The following is a 14,688-nucleotide window of genomic DNA, read 5'->3' as shown; positions in this document are numbered from 1 at the left end:
TGACAAAAACATTTGTTACCATTGGCATCAAATGTATAATTTGCAGTGATTCAGTAAATATTGAGGCAGGATTTTTGGCATCAAATTGTTAAACAATGCAAGAAAAATGTTCGTTACATTAGCATCATATTTCTAAACATTGTTGCAAAAACATTAGTTTCCATTAGCTTTGTTTTGGTAACATTGTTGCAAACACATGAGTTTCGAAAAGCAGCAAATTGGCAACTTTAGTGTAAAAATGTTTGTTTCTATATGCAGCAAATTTATAAACATTATTGCGAAAATGAAGTCTCCATTCCACTTGATTTGGTAAATATCGAGGCAGAAATGTTAGCATCATATTTGTAAACATTGTCGCAAAATCATTAGTTTCTATTTGCCTGGTTTTGGTAAACGTGGTGAAAATGTTAGCATCAAATTGGTGAAGAATCTTGCAAACACACGAGTTTTGATTAGCATTGAAGCAAAAACATTTGATTCCATTAGCATCAAATTGATAAACATTATATAACTAAAATTAAGTCTCCATTCGACTTGATTCGGTAAACATAAAAGCTGAAATGTTGGCGTCAAATTTATAAACGTTAGCGCAAAAATACTGACAAACATTGCAAACACTTTGGAGTCCATTAGCATCAAATTGGTCAGCAATGTGGCGAAAAGGAATCAAGTTGGTAAATATCATTTTAAAAAAGTTCAGTTTAAAGTGAATTATAATAAATATGCACGCTGATGTTTCTGACTTCACTGTGAGTCAATAATGTTAAAACATCCTGCAGTGAATCTAAAAATAAATCCACTGTCATGTAAGAGTTACTGACTGTGAGACTGTAGGGATTATTATATTAGCCGTATAAATAAATCAATAAAATCATCAATATTTTATAGAATAAAATCACAGAAACAGTTAAAAGAAAGGTGGAAAGTTTTGGAAATTAAAGGTGACAGTGAAAAGTAATAAAAAGACAAAACTTTTGTTCCTTTAAAATTAAGTGTTTTAATTTTTCAACAATTATTGAAACAATCACACGCTGGTTTTATTCCTCCTCCTGCTGCGTACGGACAAACACCATTTACAAGATTACAAAGTTTGTGTGTTTAATAAGTGACTTCAGGTAAGGGATAATAGTCCTCCTTATTGTGTGTGTGTGTGTGTGTGTGTGTGTATGTGTGTGTGTGTGTAGCCTCCTTCTGGGGACACAGATTTCAGACTTCAGACCAGTTAATTGGGGACAGCTTATCCAATTGGGGACAGAAGCCGCGTCCCTGTTTGGGAAAAGTTCATTTTTGGGTCAGTGGTTACGGTGAGGTTAAGATTTAGAGATATGGTCGGTCTCCAGGAGGAGGGTTAGGTTTAGGTAATGCCCCCAGAAGTGACTAGTGTAAACCTGTGTGTGTGTGTGTGTGTGTGTGTGTTTAGGGGGGCGTGGTGTTTCCTCCCTACCTGTTTTTCAGAGCGCTTCATTCACTCTCAGCTTCTGTTGGAGGAACACGACGCCGCAGACATGAGCGGACGAGTCGGAGATTTGAGCCCGAAGCAGGAGGAGACGTTGAACGAGGTAAACTCAGATTAATTCTGTGACTTTGAAACAGAGATTAATAATCTGTAGCAGAGATTAGGGACTGTGGATTCATCCAGGTGTTCTCTGCTGTAGCTATGGTTGCTTCTGTTGTAGTAACAGTGATCCTATGGGAGCTTCAGCTGTGTGTGTTCATGTGTGTGTAACTCTGAGCTCTGAGTTCTACAGAAACACTCTCACTGTATGAGTTAAGGTTCCCTCACTGAAAACAGGTGTTTGCATGTGATTCCACTTTGTTCTTCACTGGATTTCGAGAACTTTCTCCCTGAAACTGACCCTGATACCCAACACTAATCCAGTATTTAAACAACCGGTGTTAACAAACCTCTCCTGATTACAGAGTTTCATTCAGCAGGAGCGTTTTATCATGTTGAAGACTCAACAGGCTTCAGTCTTTAATTTCCTGCGCTTGCATGCTTCGCTCAAAGGCGGTCGCTCAAACTCAAAGTACACACATTCACATTCACCTTATTCATGTGCAGCAAAATGTGTCCATTCAACATGTTCCATGAACTGTCATCTACCTTTAGATTAACTTTAGTCAATGTAGAGATTTAAAAACAGCTCTTGTGGATTATTATGGGATTGAAGAGAGATATGTTTCAGGTGTTGTTGTAGTGATGATGCGCTCTTAAATGTTCGTCTCGTTATCACAGCTGAAATCAGAACTTTGTGATTGCATGTTGCAGGTTGAGTTTTTCTCTTCTTGACAGTGCTAGGCTAGCTGTTCCCTTCGTTTCCAGTCTTTTTGCTAAGCTAAAGAAACTCATTGCAGGTCAGAGCTTTATATTCAGAACACAGACAAGAGAGAGCGATCAATATTTTCATTAACACACTGTGAGGAACATTTTGAAGTGTACGATTTAAACTGAAGAATCTTTCAGAACTGGGGTAACTTTCTATTTAATTTAATTTTATCTTATTTTAAATATTTAATTTTGTTTTATTTAATTTTATATATTCAAGTTTTTTTTTTATTTAATTACATTTTATATATTTAATTTTGTTCTATATTTTATTTCATTTCATTTAATTTTTTTCTACTTGATTTTATTTTATTTTATTTTATCTTATTGATATATTTTCTTTTTATATATTTATCTATTTTTGTTTTATTTTATGTTTTATTTTGTTTTATTTCATTTAGTTTAATTTAATTGTATTCATTCAACTTTATTTTATTTTTGTTCATCCTTATTTAATTTAATTTATTTTGTATTTATATATTTATTTTAGATTATGTTTTATTTTATTTTATATATTTTATTTAATTTAACTTATTTTTTTAATTTCATTTTGTTTAATTTAATCTAATTTAATTTGTTTCATTTTATTTTATTTTATATATTTTATTTAATTTATTCTGCTTTATTTAATTTAACTTATTTATTTTATTTTGTTTAATTTAATCTAATTTAATTTGTTTTATTTTATTTCATTTTATTTTGTTTTATTTTGTTGTATTTTATTTTTCTGACTCTCCTCTCTGCCTCCAGTTTCGAGGGAGAATCCAGGACATCCTCCCCAACCTGCCCGCACAGCATGACCACTACCTCCTGCGCTGGCTCCGAGGTGAGACCTGCAGCTCCTCACACACACACACACACACACACACACACACACACACACTAACACACACACTGAAACCTGCACACGCAGCGTGTTGTGTGTTTAACAACCTGTCTCTGTTTCTGTGGGGATGATGCTGGCTCAACAACAATCACACATACACACACACACACACACACACACACACACACACACACACACCTGTGGAGGTACGAGCTGACTTCTTTATTACAAATAAGAGTGAGGAGCCAGCGGGCCGGCGGCCAGAGATTTACAGATTAGAGACGAGAGGCGGCAGAACAAGAGACGACTCCAACCATCAACACCACAGATCTTTGAGAGGGAGGGACACAAATATTTAAATATAGAAACCAGATTTTATTCTTCTTCACAATCAAACATAGAAACATTAAAGTAATAAATAAAACAAAGAGCCAGATTTTAAAGACAACATGACATTAAAAAGTCTAAATCTAAACTAAGATATTAAACAATGAGAAATAAATCTTTGTGCTTGAAACAGCGGCTTCTATTTCACGTCACACTTTGTATCCTGATGCTGCTCAATCTGACGGCTGCAGTGACTCCTTGCTTCACCTGAATGAGAACTTGTGACATTAAATAACATGATTGAAGTCTAAGAAACACAATGCATGACTGTGTTTGGAGAAGAAGCATGTTCATGATCCCTCTGAGCAATACTTTCAGGTCCTTTTGGGACAGCTTGTTCTGAACTTCTCTGTGGAGTCTAACGAGGTGAAGTCTGAGGATTGAAATGTGTCCAAAAATCAACATCCTGCAGAGAGTAAATGTAGATATATCATATCTTTGATGTCTGTTTCCATTTCATGCTGCTTCACTGAGATATTTGACATCTTACTTTGTCACTGCTTCATCTGAACGCCGTATTCTCTGGTTCCTTCGCCTCGTCACATTAAAGCTCCAGTCAGGAGTTTAATCTGGTTCTGTCACACACGTATATGAGGACTCTCTGTGACCTGCAGAATCAAACCAGAGCACCAGACGTCTTCTTATTCTAAAAAAACCTTCATCCTTCTACATTTCTTTTGATTCTCTTCATCTTTAATGTGTCAGAAGAAGTTATTAGACACCATCAAACCCTCACCTCTCCTTTTTATCACCTGAAACCTCCTTAAAGAGCCAATAAACACGACACACACACATTCTCTGAAACCTGACACAGCTGTGTTGACCCTCTCCTGAATCTGAGCCCCTCCCTCTCTCCCTCTCCCTCTCATGAAACTGATACCTGAGATGTCAGTGGGTGATTATTTGCATCTCTAAAGGTGAGCCAGGTGTGTCGGTCCGCTCTCTATCCTCTCTGGGATTCAGGAAGCGTGATGTGACGGCTTGGATTCAACTTCTGAGCTGTTCTTAAAGCTCCTCAGAGACGTACGATCCCTCTGAGACGTGTCGAGTTACAGGAGCTGGATTTCATTTTATTCTAACACCAAATTAAATCAATAAAAGACGACTGAATAACAAAACCTCTGAGACACCCACACACATAAATCTGAAGATTATATCCTCCATGAGATTAGAGTTTAACACTTTTATCTTAAAGTTTATCTCACGCTGGAGAAAGTTTGCTCCTGTGCAGCTACCTGTGCAGAGAGAGCATGTGCAACAAAACACCTCCAGGCTAGACTAATCTAAGCTAACACTCCCTCAGCTTGAGCTCTATCACTTTAAACATGCATAACCCTCACTTTGCTCCAAACACAGACACAAACACAGCACCAATCTTCTCATGCAGCTCCCACATGGGAAGCTTTGAGCTAATGGCTCTTAAAAAGTTTGTAAAAGATGAAACTTCAACTAAAATCTGCATTTACAGGACGTTAAATGCTGCCCTTAAAGTTTCCCCTTGGTTTCAATCAAATTAAACCTCCACAACAGTTTGAGAGAGGATGTGTTTTATTCTGATATTTCTTAGAAAGTTGTATAACTGACTGCATTTGTTACTCAGTGACTGATTTCCTCGTAGTAATCCTTCCTCTGACCTCGTGGCCTTCAGAGCGTACGCTGTTTACTCAGCCAGCAGCGTAATCTCAGCTCCTCATCCTGCAGGGAGTGTTAGTCTCAGTCTGTGCAGAGTTAGACTGCAGAGGAAGATTAAGATCACTCTGATTGATGCACTTTTATTTAATATAAAGCCTGACTTTTATAACTCCAACATGCAGCTGAGTGGAGTAAGTCTGCAAATAAAGGGGACTGTCCAGACCCGGACTCTGAGGACAGAGCGTCTGTTTGGTCGTCCAGAGTTCAAGGAGCTTTGATCAATAGGAGTTAATATTTGCAGAAGGGGTTAACCTTGGACTGGGCAACAATCAGGCTGACTGTATGGATCTGGATCTGGATCAGTTTTTCTAATGTACTCTTATCCACTTTATTTAATGATGTTAGTATTTTATTATTCTCCCAGAAAACATGCCTTTAACCTGAGCTTCTGTTTTGTCACCACTGCTGCATGATAAATCTGTGAACTGCTCCTTTAAATCAAATCTTCTTCTTTTGCAGCTCGAAGCTTCAACGTCCAGAAATCTGAAGTCATGATCAGGAAGGTGAGGTCCATCTTTACAAACTCACTCATGTTGTTCTTTACAGATCATTAGACATGTTTCTGAATCTCTCTCTCTCTCTCTCTCTCTCTCTCTCTCTCTCTCTATCTGTCTCTCTCTCTCTCTCTCTCTCTCTCTCTCTCTCTCTCTCTCTCTCTCTCTCTCTCTCTCTCTCTCTCTCTCTCTCTCTCTCTCTCTCTCTCTCTCTCTCTGCAGCACGTTGATTTCAGGAGGAAAATGAATGTAGAGAACATCATATCAGACTGGAAACCTCCGGAGGTAAACAACAAACAGAAACTTGGCTTAAAGTCTGGATTGTAAATTCTAAAGTCTGAAAATACAACTTTCTGAAAATAACACTTCTTCCTCTTCCTCCTCCTCTTCCTCCTCCTCCTCCTCCTCCTCCTCCTCCTCCTCCTCTTCCTCCTCCTCTTCCTCCTCCTCCTCCTCCTCATCCTCCTCATCCTCGTCCTCCTCCTCCTCCTCCTCCTCCTCTTCCTCCTCCTCCTTCTCCTCCTCCTCCACCTCCTCTTCCTCCTCCTCTTCCTCCTCCTCCTCCTCCTCCTCTTCCTCCTCTTCCTCCTCCTCGTCCTCCTCCTCCTCCTCCTCCTCGTCCTCCTCCTCTTTCTCCTCTTCCTCCTCCTCTTCCTCCTCATCCTCCTCCTCTTCCTCCTCTTCCTCCTCCTCGTCCTCCTCCTCTTCCTCCTCCTCCTCCTCCTCCTCTTCCTCCTCCTCGTCCTCCTCCTCTTCCTCCTCCTCCTCTTCCTCCTCTTCCTCCTCCTCGTCCTCCTCCTCTTCCTCCTCCTCCTCTTCCTCCTCTTCCTCCTCCTCGTCCTCCTCCTCCTCCTCCTCCTCGTCCTCCTCCTCTTTCTCCTCTTCCTCCTCCTCTTCCTCCTCATCCTCCTCCTCTTCCTCCTCTTCCTCCTCCTCTTCCTCCTCCTCTTCCTCCTCCTCCTCCTCCTCCTCTTCCTCCTCTTCCTCCTCCTCGTCCTCCTCCTCCTCCTCCTCCTCGTCCTCCTCCTCTTTCTCCTCTTCCTCCTCCTCTTCCTCCTCATCCTCCTCCTCTTCCTCCTCTTCCTCCTCCTCGTCCTCCTCCTCTTCCTCCTCCTCTTCCTCCTCATCCTCCTCCTCTTCCTCCTCCTCCTCCTCCTCCTCCTCCTCCTCCTCCTCTTCCTCTTCCTCTTCCTCCTCCTCTGTGTGATCTCAGGTGATTGAGAACTACGTCTCTGGAGGGATGTGTGGATACGACAGGGAGGGCAGTCCGATCTGGTACGATGTGATTGGTCCTCTGGATCCTAAAGGTCTGCTGCTGTCGGCCACCAAACAGGACTTCCTGAAGACCAAGATCCGACACACGGAGCTGCTGCAGAGGGAGTGTCGGACGCAGTCGGAGAAGGTCAGGAACCAACACTCCTCCTCTCTCTGTCCTTCTTAGCCTTCTTTCCTTCCCTTCCTCCTTTTTCTCTTGTCTCCTCTCCTCTTCTCTCTTTTCCTTTCCTCTTGTCTCTTCTTTAGCTTTATTCTCTCCTCTCTTTTTCTCCTCATCTTTCATTTCATCCTCCCTCTCTCGCCCTTTTTTCTCTCATTTTCTCCTCCTCTATTGTTTCCTTTCATCTTTTCTCTTCTATCTTCCTTTCTTGTCCTCTTTTTTCCTCCTTTATTTCTCTCTACTACAACTCATGTTTCATATCCTATTTTCCCTCTTTTCTTCTCCTCTCTTGTCTCTCTCGTCTCCTGTTTTCTCCTCTAACTTTTAAGGTTCTCCTCCCTCTTTTCTTCTCCTTTCTTTATTTTGTCTCTCGTCTCTTGTTCCTCTTGACTGTTTTCTCCTCCTCTAACTCCTCCCTCTTTTCTTCTCATCTTCTTATTCCTGTTTCCTCTCCATCTCCGGTTTTCCATCCTCTCATTACCTTCCTCCCTTCCTCTCCTTTCCCCTTGTCTTCCCTCCTAACTCCCTCCCACCTTCCTCATCCCTTCTTCTCTTTCCCCCTCTCCTCTCTCTCCTTCTCTAAACTCTCCGTCTCTTCCTCTCCGTCTCAGCTGGAGAAGAACATCGAGTCCATCACTCTGATCTACGACTGTGAAGGTCTGGGACTCAAACACATCTGGAAACCTGCGATCGAGGCGTACGGAGAGGTTTGTCCTCCACCTCCCTCGTTTAATCACCACGTTTCCTAAAAGTCTCATCCCTTCATCTCCATCTCTCTCTCCGTTCCTCTCGTTTAGATCCTCACCATGTTTGAAGAGAACTATCCGGAGGGCCTGAAGAGAGTCTTCCTCATCAAAGGTGCCTCAGCAGACCTGCACAGTTTGGAGACGTCTCTGTATCTTTAAATGTTTTAAAGTTGTGATTTGTTTTTGTTTTGACTCTCTGCAGCTCCCAGAATGTTCCCGATGGCGTACAACCTCATCAAGCACTTCCTGTGCGAGGAGACGCGGCGCAAGATCGTCGTGTTAGGAGGTGAGACGACTTTTACATCACCAAGTGAACAAACTGACGGGCTGTGTTTACGTTAGCAGGTTGATCGTCTTAGCTCAGCATCTTAGTTTGCAGTTTGCATCTCACTGCTGCTGAAGTGACAACAATTGCAGTTCCCCAAATGTCCACTTGGCGTAGCGCCAGAAACCAACCAATCCCCATACACCTCAGTGTTACAAATTAAAGGCACAGTAAGGAGTTTTTACCTTACTTTAAAACAGTCTCACTCTTATTCTGATGCCTCTTTATGATTGACAGGGTAAATTAGATCATCAGAGATCATGCTGGTTCTTTCTTTATGCTGAATTTTAGGCATATTTAAAAAAAAAGAAAAGGCCGAGGTGAGTTTTGGCGCCAGATGATGACAACATCTCCACATCTGGATGACCTGAAATACTTTAAAGGTGACATATCATGCAACATGGACTTTTTAATGGTTCTCTACCTGAAATCTGTGTCCCTGTCTACAAACCCCCTGAAAAGTAAAAGACTCCATTCTGCCCCTGTTCTGATTTCTCCACCTTTCTGTAAATGTGTGCTGAAACCAGCCGTTTCAGTTTTCAGTGTTTTTCATACGTCACAACGCCATCCGGTCTGTAACAGGAAGTCAGAGCTCGGAGCTTGTTCAGCCCATAGACTGTATAAAATACAACTCAACCCCTCCTCCGTTTTTCATTCCCTGCACACATGTGTGCTAACAAGGAGCTTAGGAGGGAGGCATGCTAGTTGTAGGCTGTCTTAATAAACACAAAGGTCGGTTTGACTCCCCACGTCTGCAGATTTGAAGATCTAGTGGATGATTTTTATTTATCATGGATAAGTGCTAGCGCTAGTTAGCATAGCCACATAGCTACATGTTGGTAGCTGTGTACCAAGACACACGTCGACATGCTGACAAATATAACAACAAGAAACACTAAATCTGTGACCAATGGTTCAGAAAGGTCCTGCTGCAGGCGCCTCTCCATCAGGATCAGATTCTGGATCAGATTCAGAGGGTTGAAGTAACGCGGGTCTGTGAGCAGCCGTGTATATTCAGCCAACATGTAAACATTAGATCAACGTGCCGGACAGCCGAGGCCACACCCACTTCCTGAGGGGGCGTGGTCAGAGAGAAAACAGACCGTTCTGTGGAGGGCTGAAGAAGAGGGGTTTACAGGCAGACCAGAATCTGATTTCAAAGTGTTTTTTTGAGCATAAACTTTAAAGACATGTTTTGGGGACCTCTTAGACCAATATATGTTGATGAAAAAAGCGTGATATGTCACCTTTAAGTCTGTTGCTATTACTTTGAAATGACTGTTTTCATACTAACTGTTAGCTTAATAACTATGAAGACATCACTTTCACACTCGTCTTTACTCGGTCACTTCCTCGACACAGACAGCTGCAGTAACAACGCCTTTCCAATATTAGAGCGCCCCCTCTCTCATGAAACAGGAATAGGACATGGCACTCAACACTAACCCAGAGGTTAAATCAGTGTGGAGCTGTCCATGGTTTTACACTTTCGGTCGATGCTGAGTGTTGTGTTTTTTCTTAGCCACTCTCTTAGCTCGCTCCAGGAAGTAAGCCACATATAAACTCTGTCTGATCTGTCATGAATCGACTCTGCAAGAAGAAAGAAGTGTCCCTTTACATCCAGCTCGTCATATATGTGGATAGAAGTTAGCGCTGTCAGGATGAGAGTGCACAACGCAGCTCTGTGCAGCAGAGAGAGAAGATGCTAACAGCTCATGTTCGCAAAACAAGAGCAAACTGCACCGAGCTGCAGAACTTTGAGAGCATGTTTGTGCTTAATTATCATGAGGGGGACATGTTTGTGCCTTTTTTTGATCGTCTTGATATCCAACATTTTGATGTGCAGATTTTGTTTTAGTCAGGATCCGTTGTAATTGCAGAACACGCTCTTTAAAAATCCAGACACAAACACAATCCGGTCTGTGGGTTTGGGGCGGGATGGAGGGATGGAGGGTTGGTCTCCTTTCTTTTCTCTCAGTTAATGTAGATTTTAAAGAGATGTGTTCCCACAGCTGTGTGATTTGTGACTGTATTGAAAAGATGAAAAGCAAACATTTATATTTTTTGCGTTACCCTTTTTCCTTGAGTCTCTTTTTATTCATTTTATTATCTGAATTAAACTTTGAGATGAAGGAAGAGGGGGCCAATGAGCCACAATCCCCCTGAGTCCTTTACAAACAACCTTTAAGGAATCCCTCGTAGGAAACATTGCATCACCGTCACTTCTTCTAGTGTTTGTGGGGAACTCACAGGACAAAATCAAGCAACAAAACAACCTGTGTGATACACGACTCTGTGTCTAGGTAACTGGCAAGACATTTTACGGAAACATATCGACCCTGATCAGCTTCCTGTGGTTTACGGAGGAACGCTAACGGACCCTGATGGAGACCCTCACTGCAAAACCATGGTGAGAGCAAAAACACAGGACAAGAAGTGCAATAAGAGAGCGCAGTGTCGTCTCTCTGAGCATGATTGAGTCATTGTTTGTTGTTGTTGTTGTTGCAGATAAAGTACGGCGGCACAGTTCCAAGGTCGTACTACGTTCAGGACTCTGTGAAGGTTCAGTACGACAACAGCGTGACCATCAGTCGGGGATCCACGTTCCAGCTGGAGTACGACGTTAAAGCTGCCACCAGTGTTCTCAGGTACGACATCATTTCCTGTTCCTGTCCTCTTCAGATTCTGATAATGATTAATATTCAGTTATGTGAACTTTGACCTGGTTTACGTCCAGGTGGCAGTTTGCCAGCGACGGTGCAGACATCGGGTTCGGCGTCTTCAGACGGACTAAAGAGGGCGCCGGGCAGAAGGTCGCCGAGATGCAGCAGGTCCTCCCGAGCGAGCGCTACAACGCTCACCTGGTCCCCGAAGACAACGGTCTCACCTGTCAGGATGCTGGAGTCTGTGAGTCCACACACACACACACACACACACACACACACACACACACACACACACACACACACCCACACACACACACACACACACACACACACACACACACACACACACACACACACTAAATGAATCAGTTAAAGGATTGTTGGATTACAGGCTGCATCGTTTCCTGTTGATCACTCATGAGTAATCAGATAATTTGTATCTGGAGCAGAAAGGTCACAACGATTAAAAACAGAGAGAGGTAATCACAGAGCGACTGATGTTCTGATCCTCTTAGAACACCAACAGCAGCTCTTTATAAATCAGAACCTGAACTAAGTCCACATGTGGGAAAACCATGATTGCCTGATAGAGGATTGGGTGAGAAGTCAGGACTGCAGGCGGGCCAGTTTAGCACCTGGACTCTTCTACTACAGAGCCATGCTGTTGTAATCCGTGCAGAATGTGGTTTTGCTGAAATCTGTAAGGTCTTCTTGAAGACGTTATGGTCTGGATGTCAGCATGTGTTGCTCCTAAACCTGTAGATATTGTTCAGCATTAATGGAGCCTTCACAGATGTGGAAGCTACCCATGCCATGGACTCTTATGATCCCCATACCATCAGGGACGCTGGCTTTGAACTGTGAGCTGATAACAAGCCGGGTGGTCCCTCTCCTCTTTAGAGCGGAGGACACAGCGTCCAGGATTTCCAAAAAGAATGTCAGATTCTGATTCATCAGACCACAGGACAGTTTTAACACTTCCCCTCAGTCCATCTTATACGGGATCAGGTCCAGAGAAGTCTCTGTAGTTCTGGATCAGGTTTATATATGGTTTCCTCTTTGCATGGTTCAGTTTTAAACTACAGTAGTGGATGCAGTGACTTCCACTACAGAGTCATGTCTGTTTTTAATGCAGTGACTTCCACTACAGAGTCATGTCTGTGTTTAATGCAGTGACTTTCACTACAGAGTCATGTCTGTTTTTAATGCAGTGACTTCCACTACAGAGTTATGTCTGTTTTTAATGCAGTGACTTCCACTACAGAGTCATGTCTGTGTTTAATGCAGTGACTTCCACTACAGAGTCATGTCTGTTTTTAATGCAGTGACTTCCACTACAGAGTCATGTCTGTTTTTAATGCAGTGACTTCCACTACAGAGTCATGTCTGTTTTTAATGCAGTGACTTCCACTACAGAGTCATGTCTGTTTTTAATGCAGTGACTTTCACTACAGAGTCATGTCTGTTTTTAATGCAGTAACTTCCACTACAGAGTCATGTCTGTGTTTAATGCAGTGACTTCCACTACAGAGTCATGTCTGTGTTTAATGCAGTGACTTCCACTACAGAGTCATGTCTGTGTTTAATGCAGTGACTTCCACTACAGAGTCATGTCTGTTTTTAATGCAGTGACTTCCACTACAGAGTCATGTCTGTTTTTAATGCAGTGACTTCCACTACAGAGTTATGTCTGTTTTTAATGCAGTGACTTCCACTACAGAGTCATGTCTGTTTTTAATGCAGTGACTTCCACTACAGAGTCATGTCTGTTTTTAATGCAGTGACTTCCACTACAGAGTCATGTCTGTTTTTAATGCAGTGACTTCCACTACAGAGTTATGTCTGTTTTTAATGCAGTGACTTCCACTACAGAGTCATGTCTGAAAGCCTACAGGATGCTTGATGACCTCATGTCTCCTCTGTCCTTCCCTCCCTGCAGATGTCCTGTGTTTTGATAACAGCTACAGCATCCTGCATTCAAAGAGGGTGAGCTACAAGGTCGAGGTCATTCCTCCTCCGGACGGACAGACGGACGCCGTGAACAAGACCGGGGACAGACGGCTGCAGTGAAGGAGTCCTCTGAGACCTCCTACATCTCTCTCTTCGAACACAATAACACCCTGTCACATCTCTCTCTCTCTCTCCTCTCTCTCTCTCTCTCTCTCTCTATCTTTCTCTCTCTCTCTCTCTCTCTCTCTCTCTCTCTCTCTCTCTCTCTCTCTCTCTCTCTCTCTCTCTCTCTCTTTTATCTTCTACTTCTGAAAGGTGACTCAAATCTTTCACATCTCCTTAATTGTGAGACGTTTTTAATATTTTGTTTCGGCGCCATTTCAAACCAGAACCTCTTGAACTTTTTATTTAATGAAGGAGGAAACATTTCTCACTCTTAATTATTTTTGTAATTGAATATATAACATGTGGGTTTGTCACTAAAGCAGCATCCACTCGACTGAACTTCACATGTTGGACTGTGAGACGGACGACACACTGAGGAGACACAGTTAGTCCCTCTGAGATCATGTGACTGATTTAATATGCTCTTTGTGTTATTTTGGACTGTTACTGTTACAGATGTGTTATAATAAATAGATGAAGTTAATAATAATTAAATGTGAGGTTGAAATATTCTGGAAGTCCTCAGAGGCTATGTTAATGTGTTGTTGTAGTTCCCTCTTTGGCCACAAGAGGCTGCAGTGCACCACTAACTCTTCACTAAATTAGGAAATAATTTAATACAAATTAAATATATATTTTTATGATTGCAAGTCATGAAGTGAAACACTGCAGCTCCTCTGGTTGTGTAGAACATGAAGTAATAGCAAACAGCGGCCTCTTGTGGCCAATAAGAGTATTACAATAACAATAAAAAATACTGGAAAAAACTGAATATTTCCCCTCCCCTGTTTCAGAGATGAAATATTTTTAAAGGTGACATATCATGCAAAATTGACTTTTTAATGGTTCTTTACCTGAAATCTGTGTCCCTGTCTACAAACCCCCCCGAGAATGAAAAAAATCCATTCTGCCCCTGTTCTGATTTCTCCACCTTTCTGTAAATGTGTGTGAAACCAGCCGTTTCAGACTTCAGTGTTTTTGTTACGTAACAACAATATCCGGTCTGTAACAGGAAGTCAGAGCTCGGAGCTTGTTCAGCCCATAGACTGTATAAAATACAACTCAACCCCTCCTCCGTTTTTCATTCCCTGCACACATGTGTGCTAACAAGGAGCTTAGGAGGGAGGCATGCTAGTTGTAGGCTGTCTTAATAAACACAAAGGTCAGTTTTACTCCCCACGTCTGCAGATTTGAAGATCTAGTGGATGATTTTTATTTGTCATGGATAAGTGCTAGCGCTAATTAGCATAGCCACATAGCTATATGTTCATAGCTGTAGCTGTGTACCAAGACACACGTCGACATACTGACAAATAAAACAAGAAACACTAAATCTGTGACCAATCCTTCAAAAAAGGTCCTGCCGGCTTTCTGGCAGAGGTCGGTTTTACTCCCCACGTCTGCAGATTTGAAGATCTAGTGGATGATTTTTATTTATCATGGATAAGTGCTAGCGCTAGTTAGCATAGCCACATAGCTACATGTTCGTAGCTGTGTACCAAGACACACGTCGACATACTGACAAATAAAACAACAAGAAACACTAAATCTGTGACCAATGGTTCAGAAAGGTCCTGCTACAGGCGCCTCTCCGTCAGGATCAGATTCAGAGGGTTGAAGTAACGTGATCTCTGAGCAGCCGTGTATATTCAGCCAACATGTAAACATTAGATCAA

The 14,688-nt window shown here is 42.1% G+C and overlaps 1 protein-coding gene across 2 annotated transcripts; it reads left to right on the top strand.

The window, feature by feature from the left end:
• The first annotated feature begins 918 nt into the window (after window positions 1–918).
• sec14l7 (SEC14-like lipid binding 7) lies at window positions 919–13,057 on the top strand. 2 transcript variants are annotated; one of them, XM_034709857.1, is made up of 13 exons: window positions 919–1,115; window positions 1,421–1,559; window positions 3,077–3,152; window positions 5,691–5,734; window positions 5,948–6,010; window positions 6,939–7,127; window positions 7,772–7,867; window positions 7,958–8,018; window positions 8,109–8,192; window positions 10,535–10,641; window positions 10,740–10,879; window positions 10,969–11,138; window positions 12,837–13,057. In XM_034709857.1, the coding sequence occupies exons 2-13, from the start codon at window positions 1,506–1,508 to the stop codon at window positions 12,965–12,967; spliced, it is 1,215 nt and encodes a 404-aa protein (XP_034565748.1). In that variant the 5' UTR covers window positions 919–1,115; window positions 1,421–1,505; the 3' UTR covers window positions 12,968–13,057. The 2 variants fall into 2 exon arrangements, with proteins under 2 accessions (XP_034565748.1, XP_034565747.1); XM_034709856.1 differs by lacking the exon at window positions 919–1,115 and having other exon boundaries at window positions 1,267–1,559.
• Window positions 13,058–14,688: the final 1,631 nt, after the last annotated feature.

Source organism: Notolabrus celidotus, chromosome 19, assembly GCF_009762535.1.
Source record: "Notolabrus celidotus isolate fNotCel1 chromosome 19, fNotCel1.pri, whole genome shotgun sequence".
In the NCBI taxonomy this organism is placed as follows: Eukaryota; Metazoa; Chordata; class Actinopteri; order Labriformes; family Labridae; genus Notolabrus; species Notolabrus celidotus.
This window is presented reverse-complemented; position numbering and strand designations above follow the sequence as displayed.

What these genes read in the sequence shown, in the direction of transcription:
- sec14l7 (XM_034709856.1), top strand. Translation starts at nt 1,362, where the DNA reads ATGCCCCCAGAAGTGACTAGTGTAAACCTGTGTGTGTGTGTGTGTGTG. An exon ending in GCTGCCACCAGTGTTCTCAG is followed by an intron (nt 10,880 to 10,968) that starts GTACGACATCAT and finishes GTTTACGTCCAG; the next exon opens with GTGGCAGTTTGCCAGCGACG. An exon ending in CTGTCAGGATGCTGGAGTCT is followed by an intron (nt 11,139 to 12,836) that starts GTGAGTCCACAC and finishes CCCTCCCTGCAG; the next exon opens with ATGTCCTGTGTTTTGATAAC.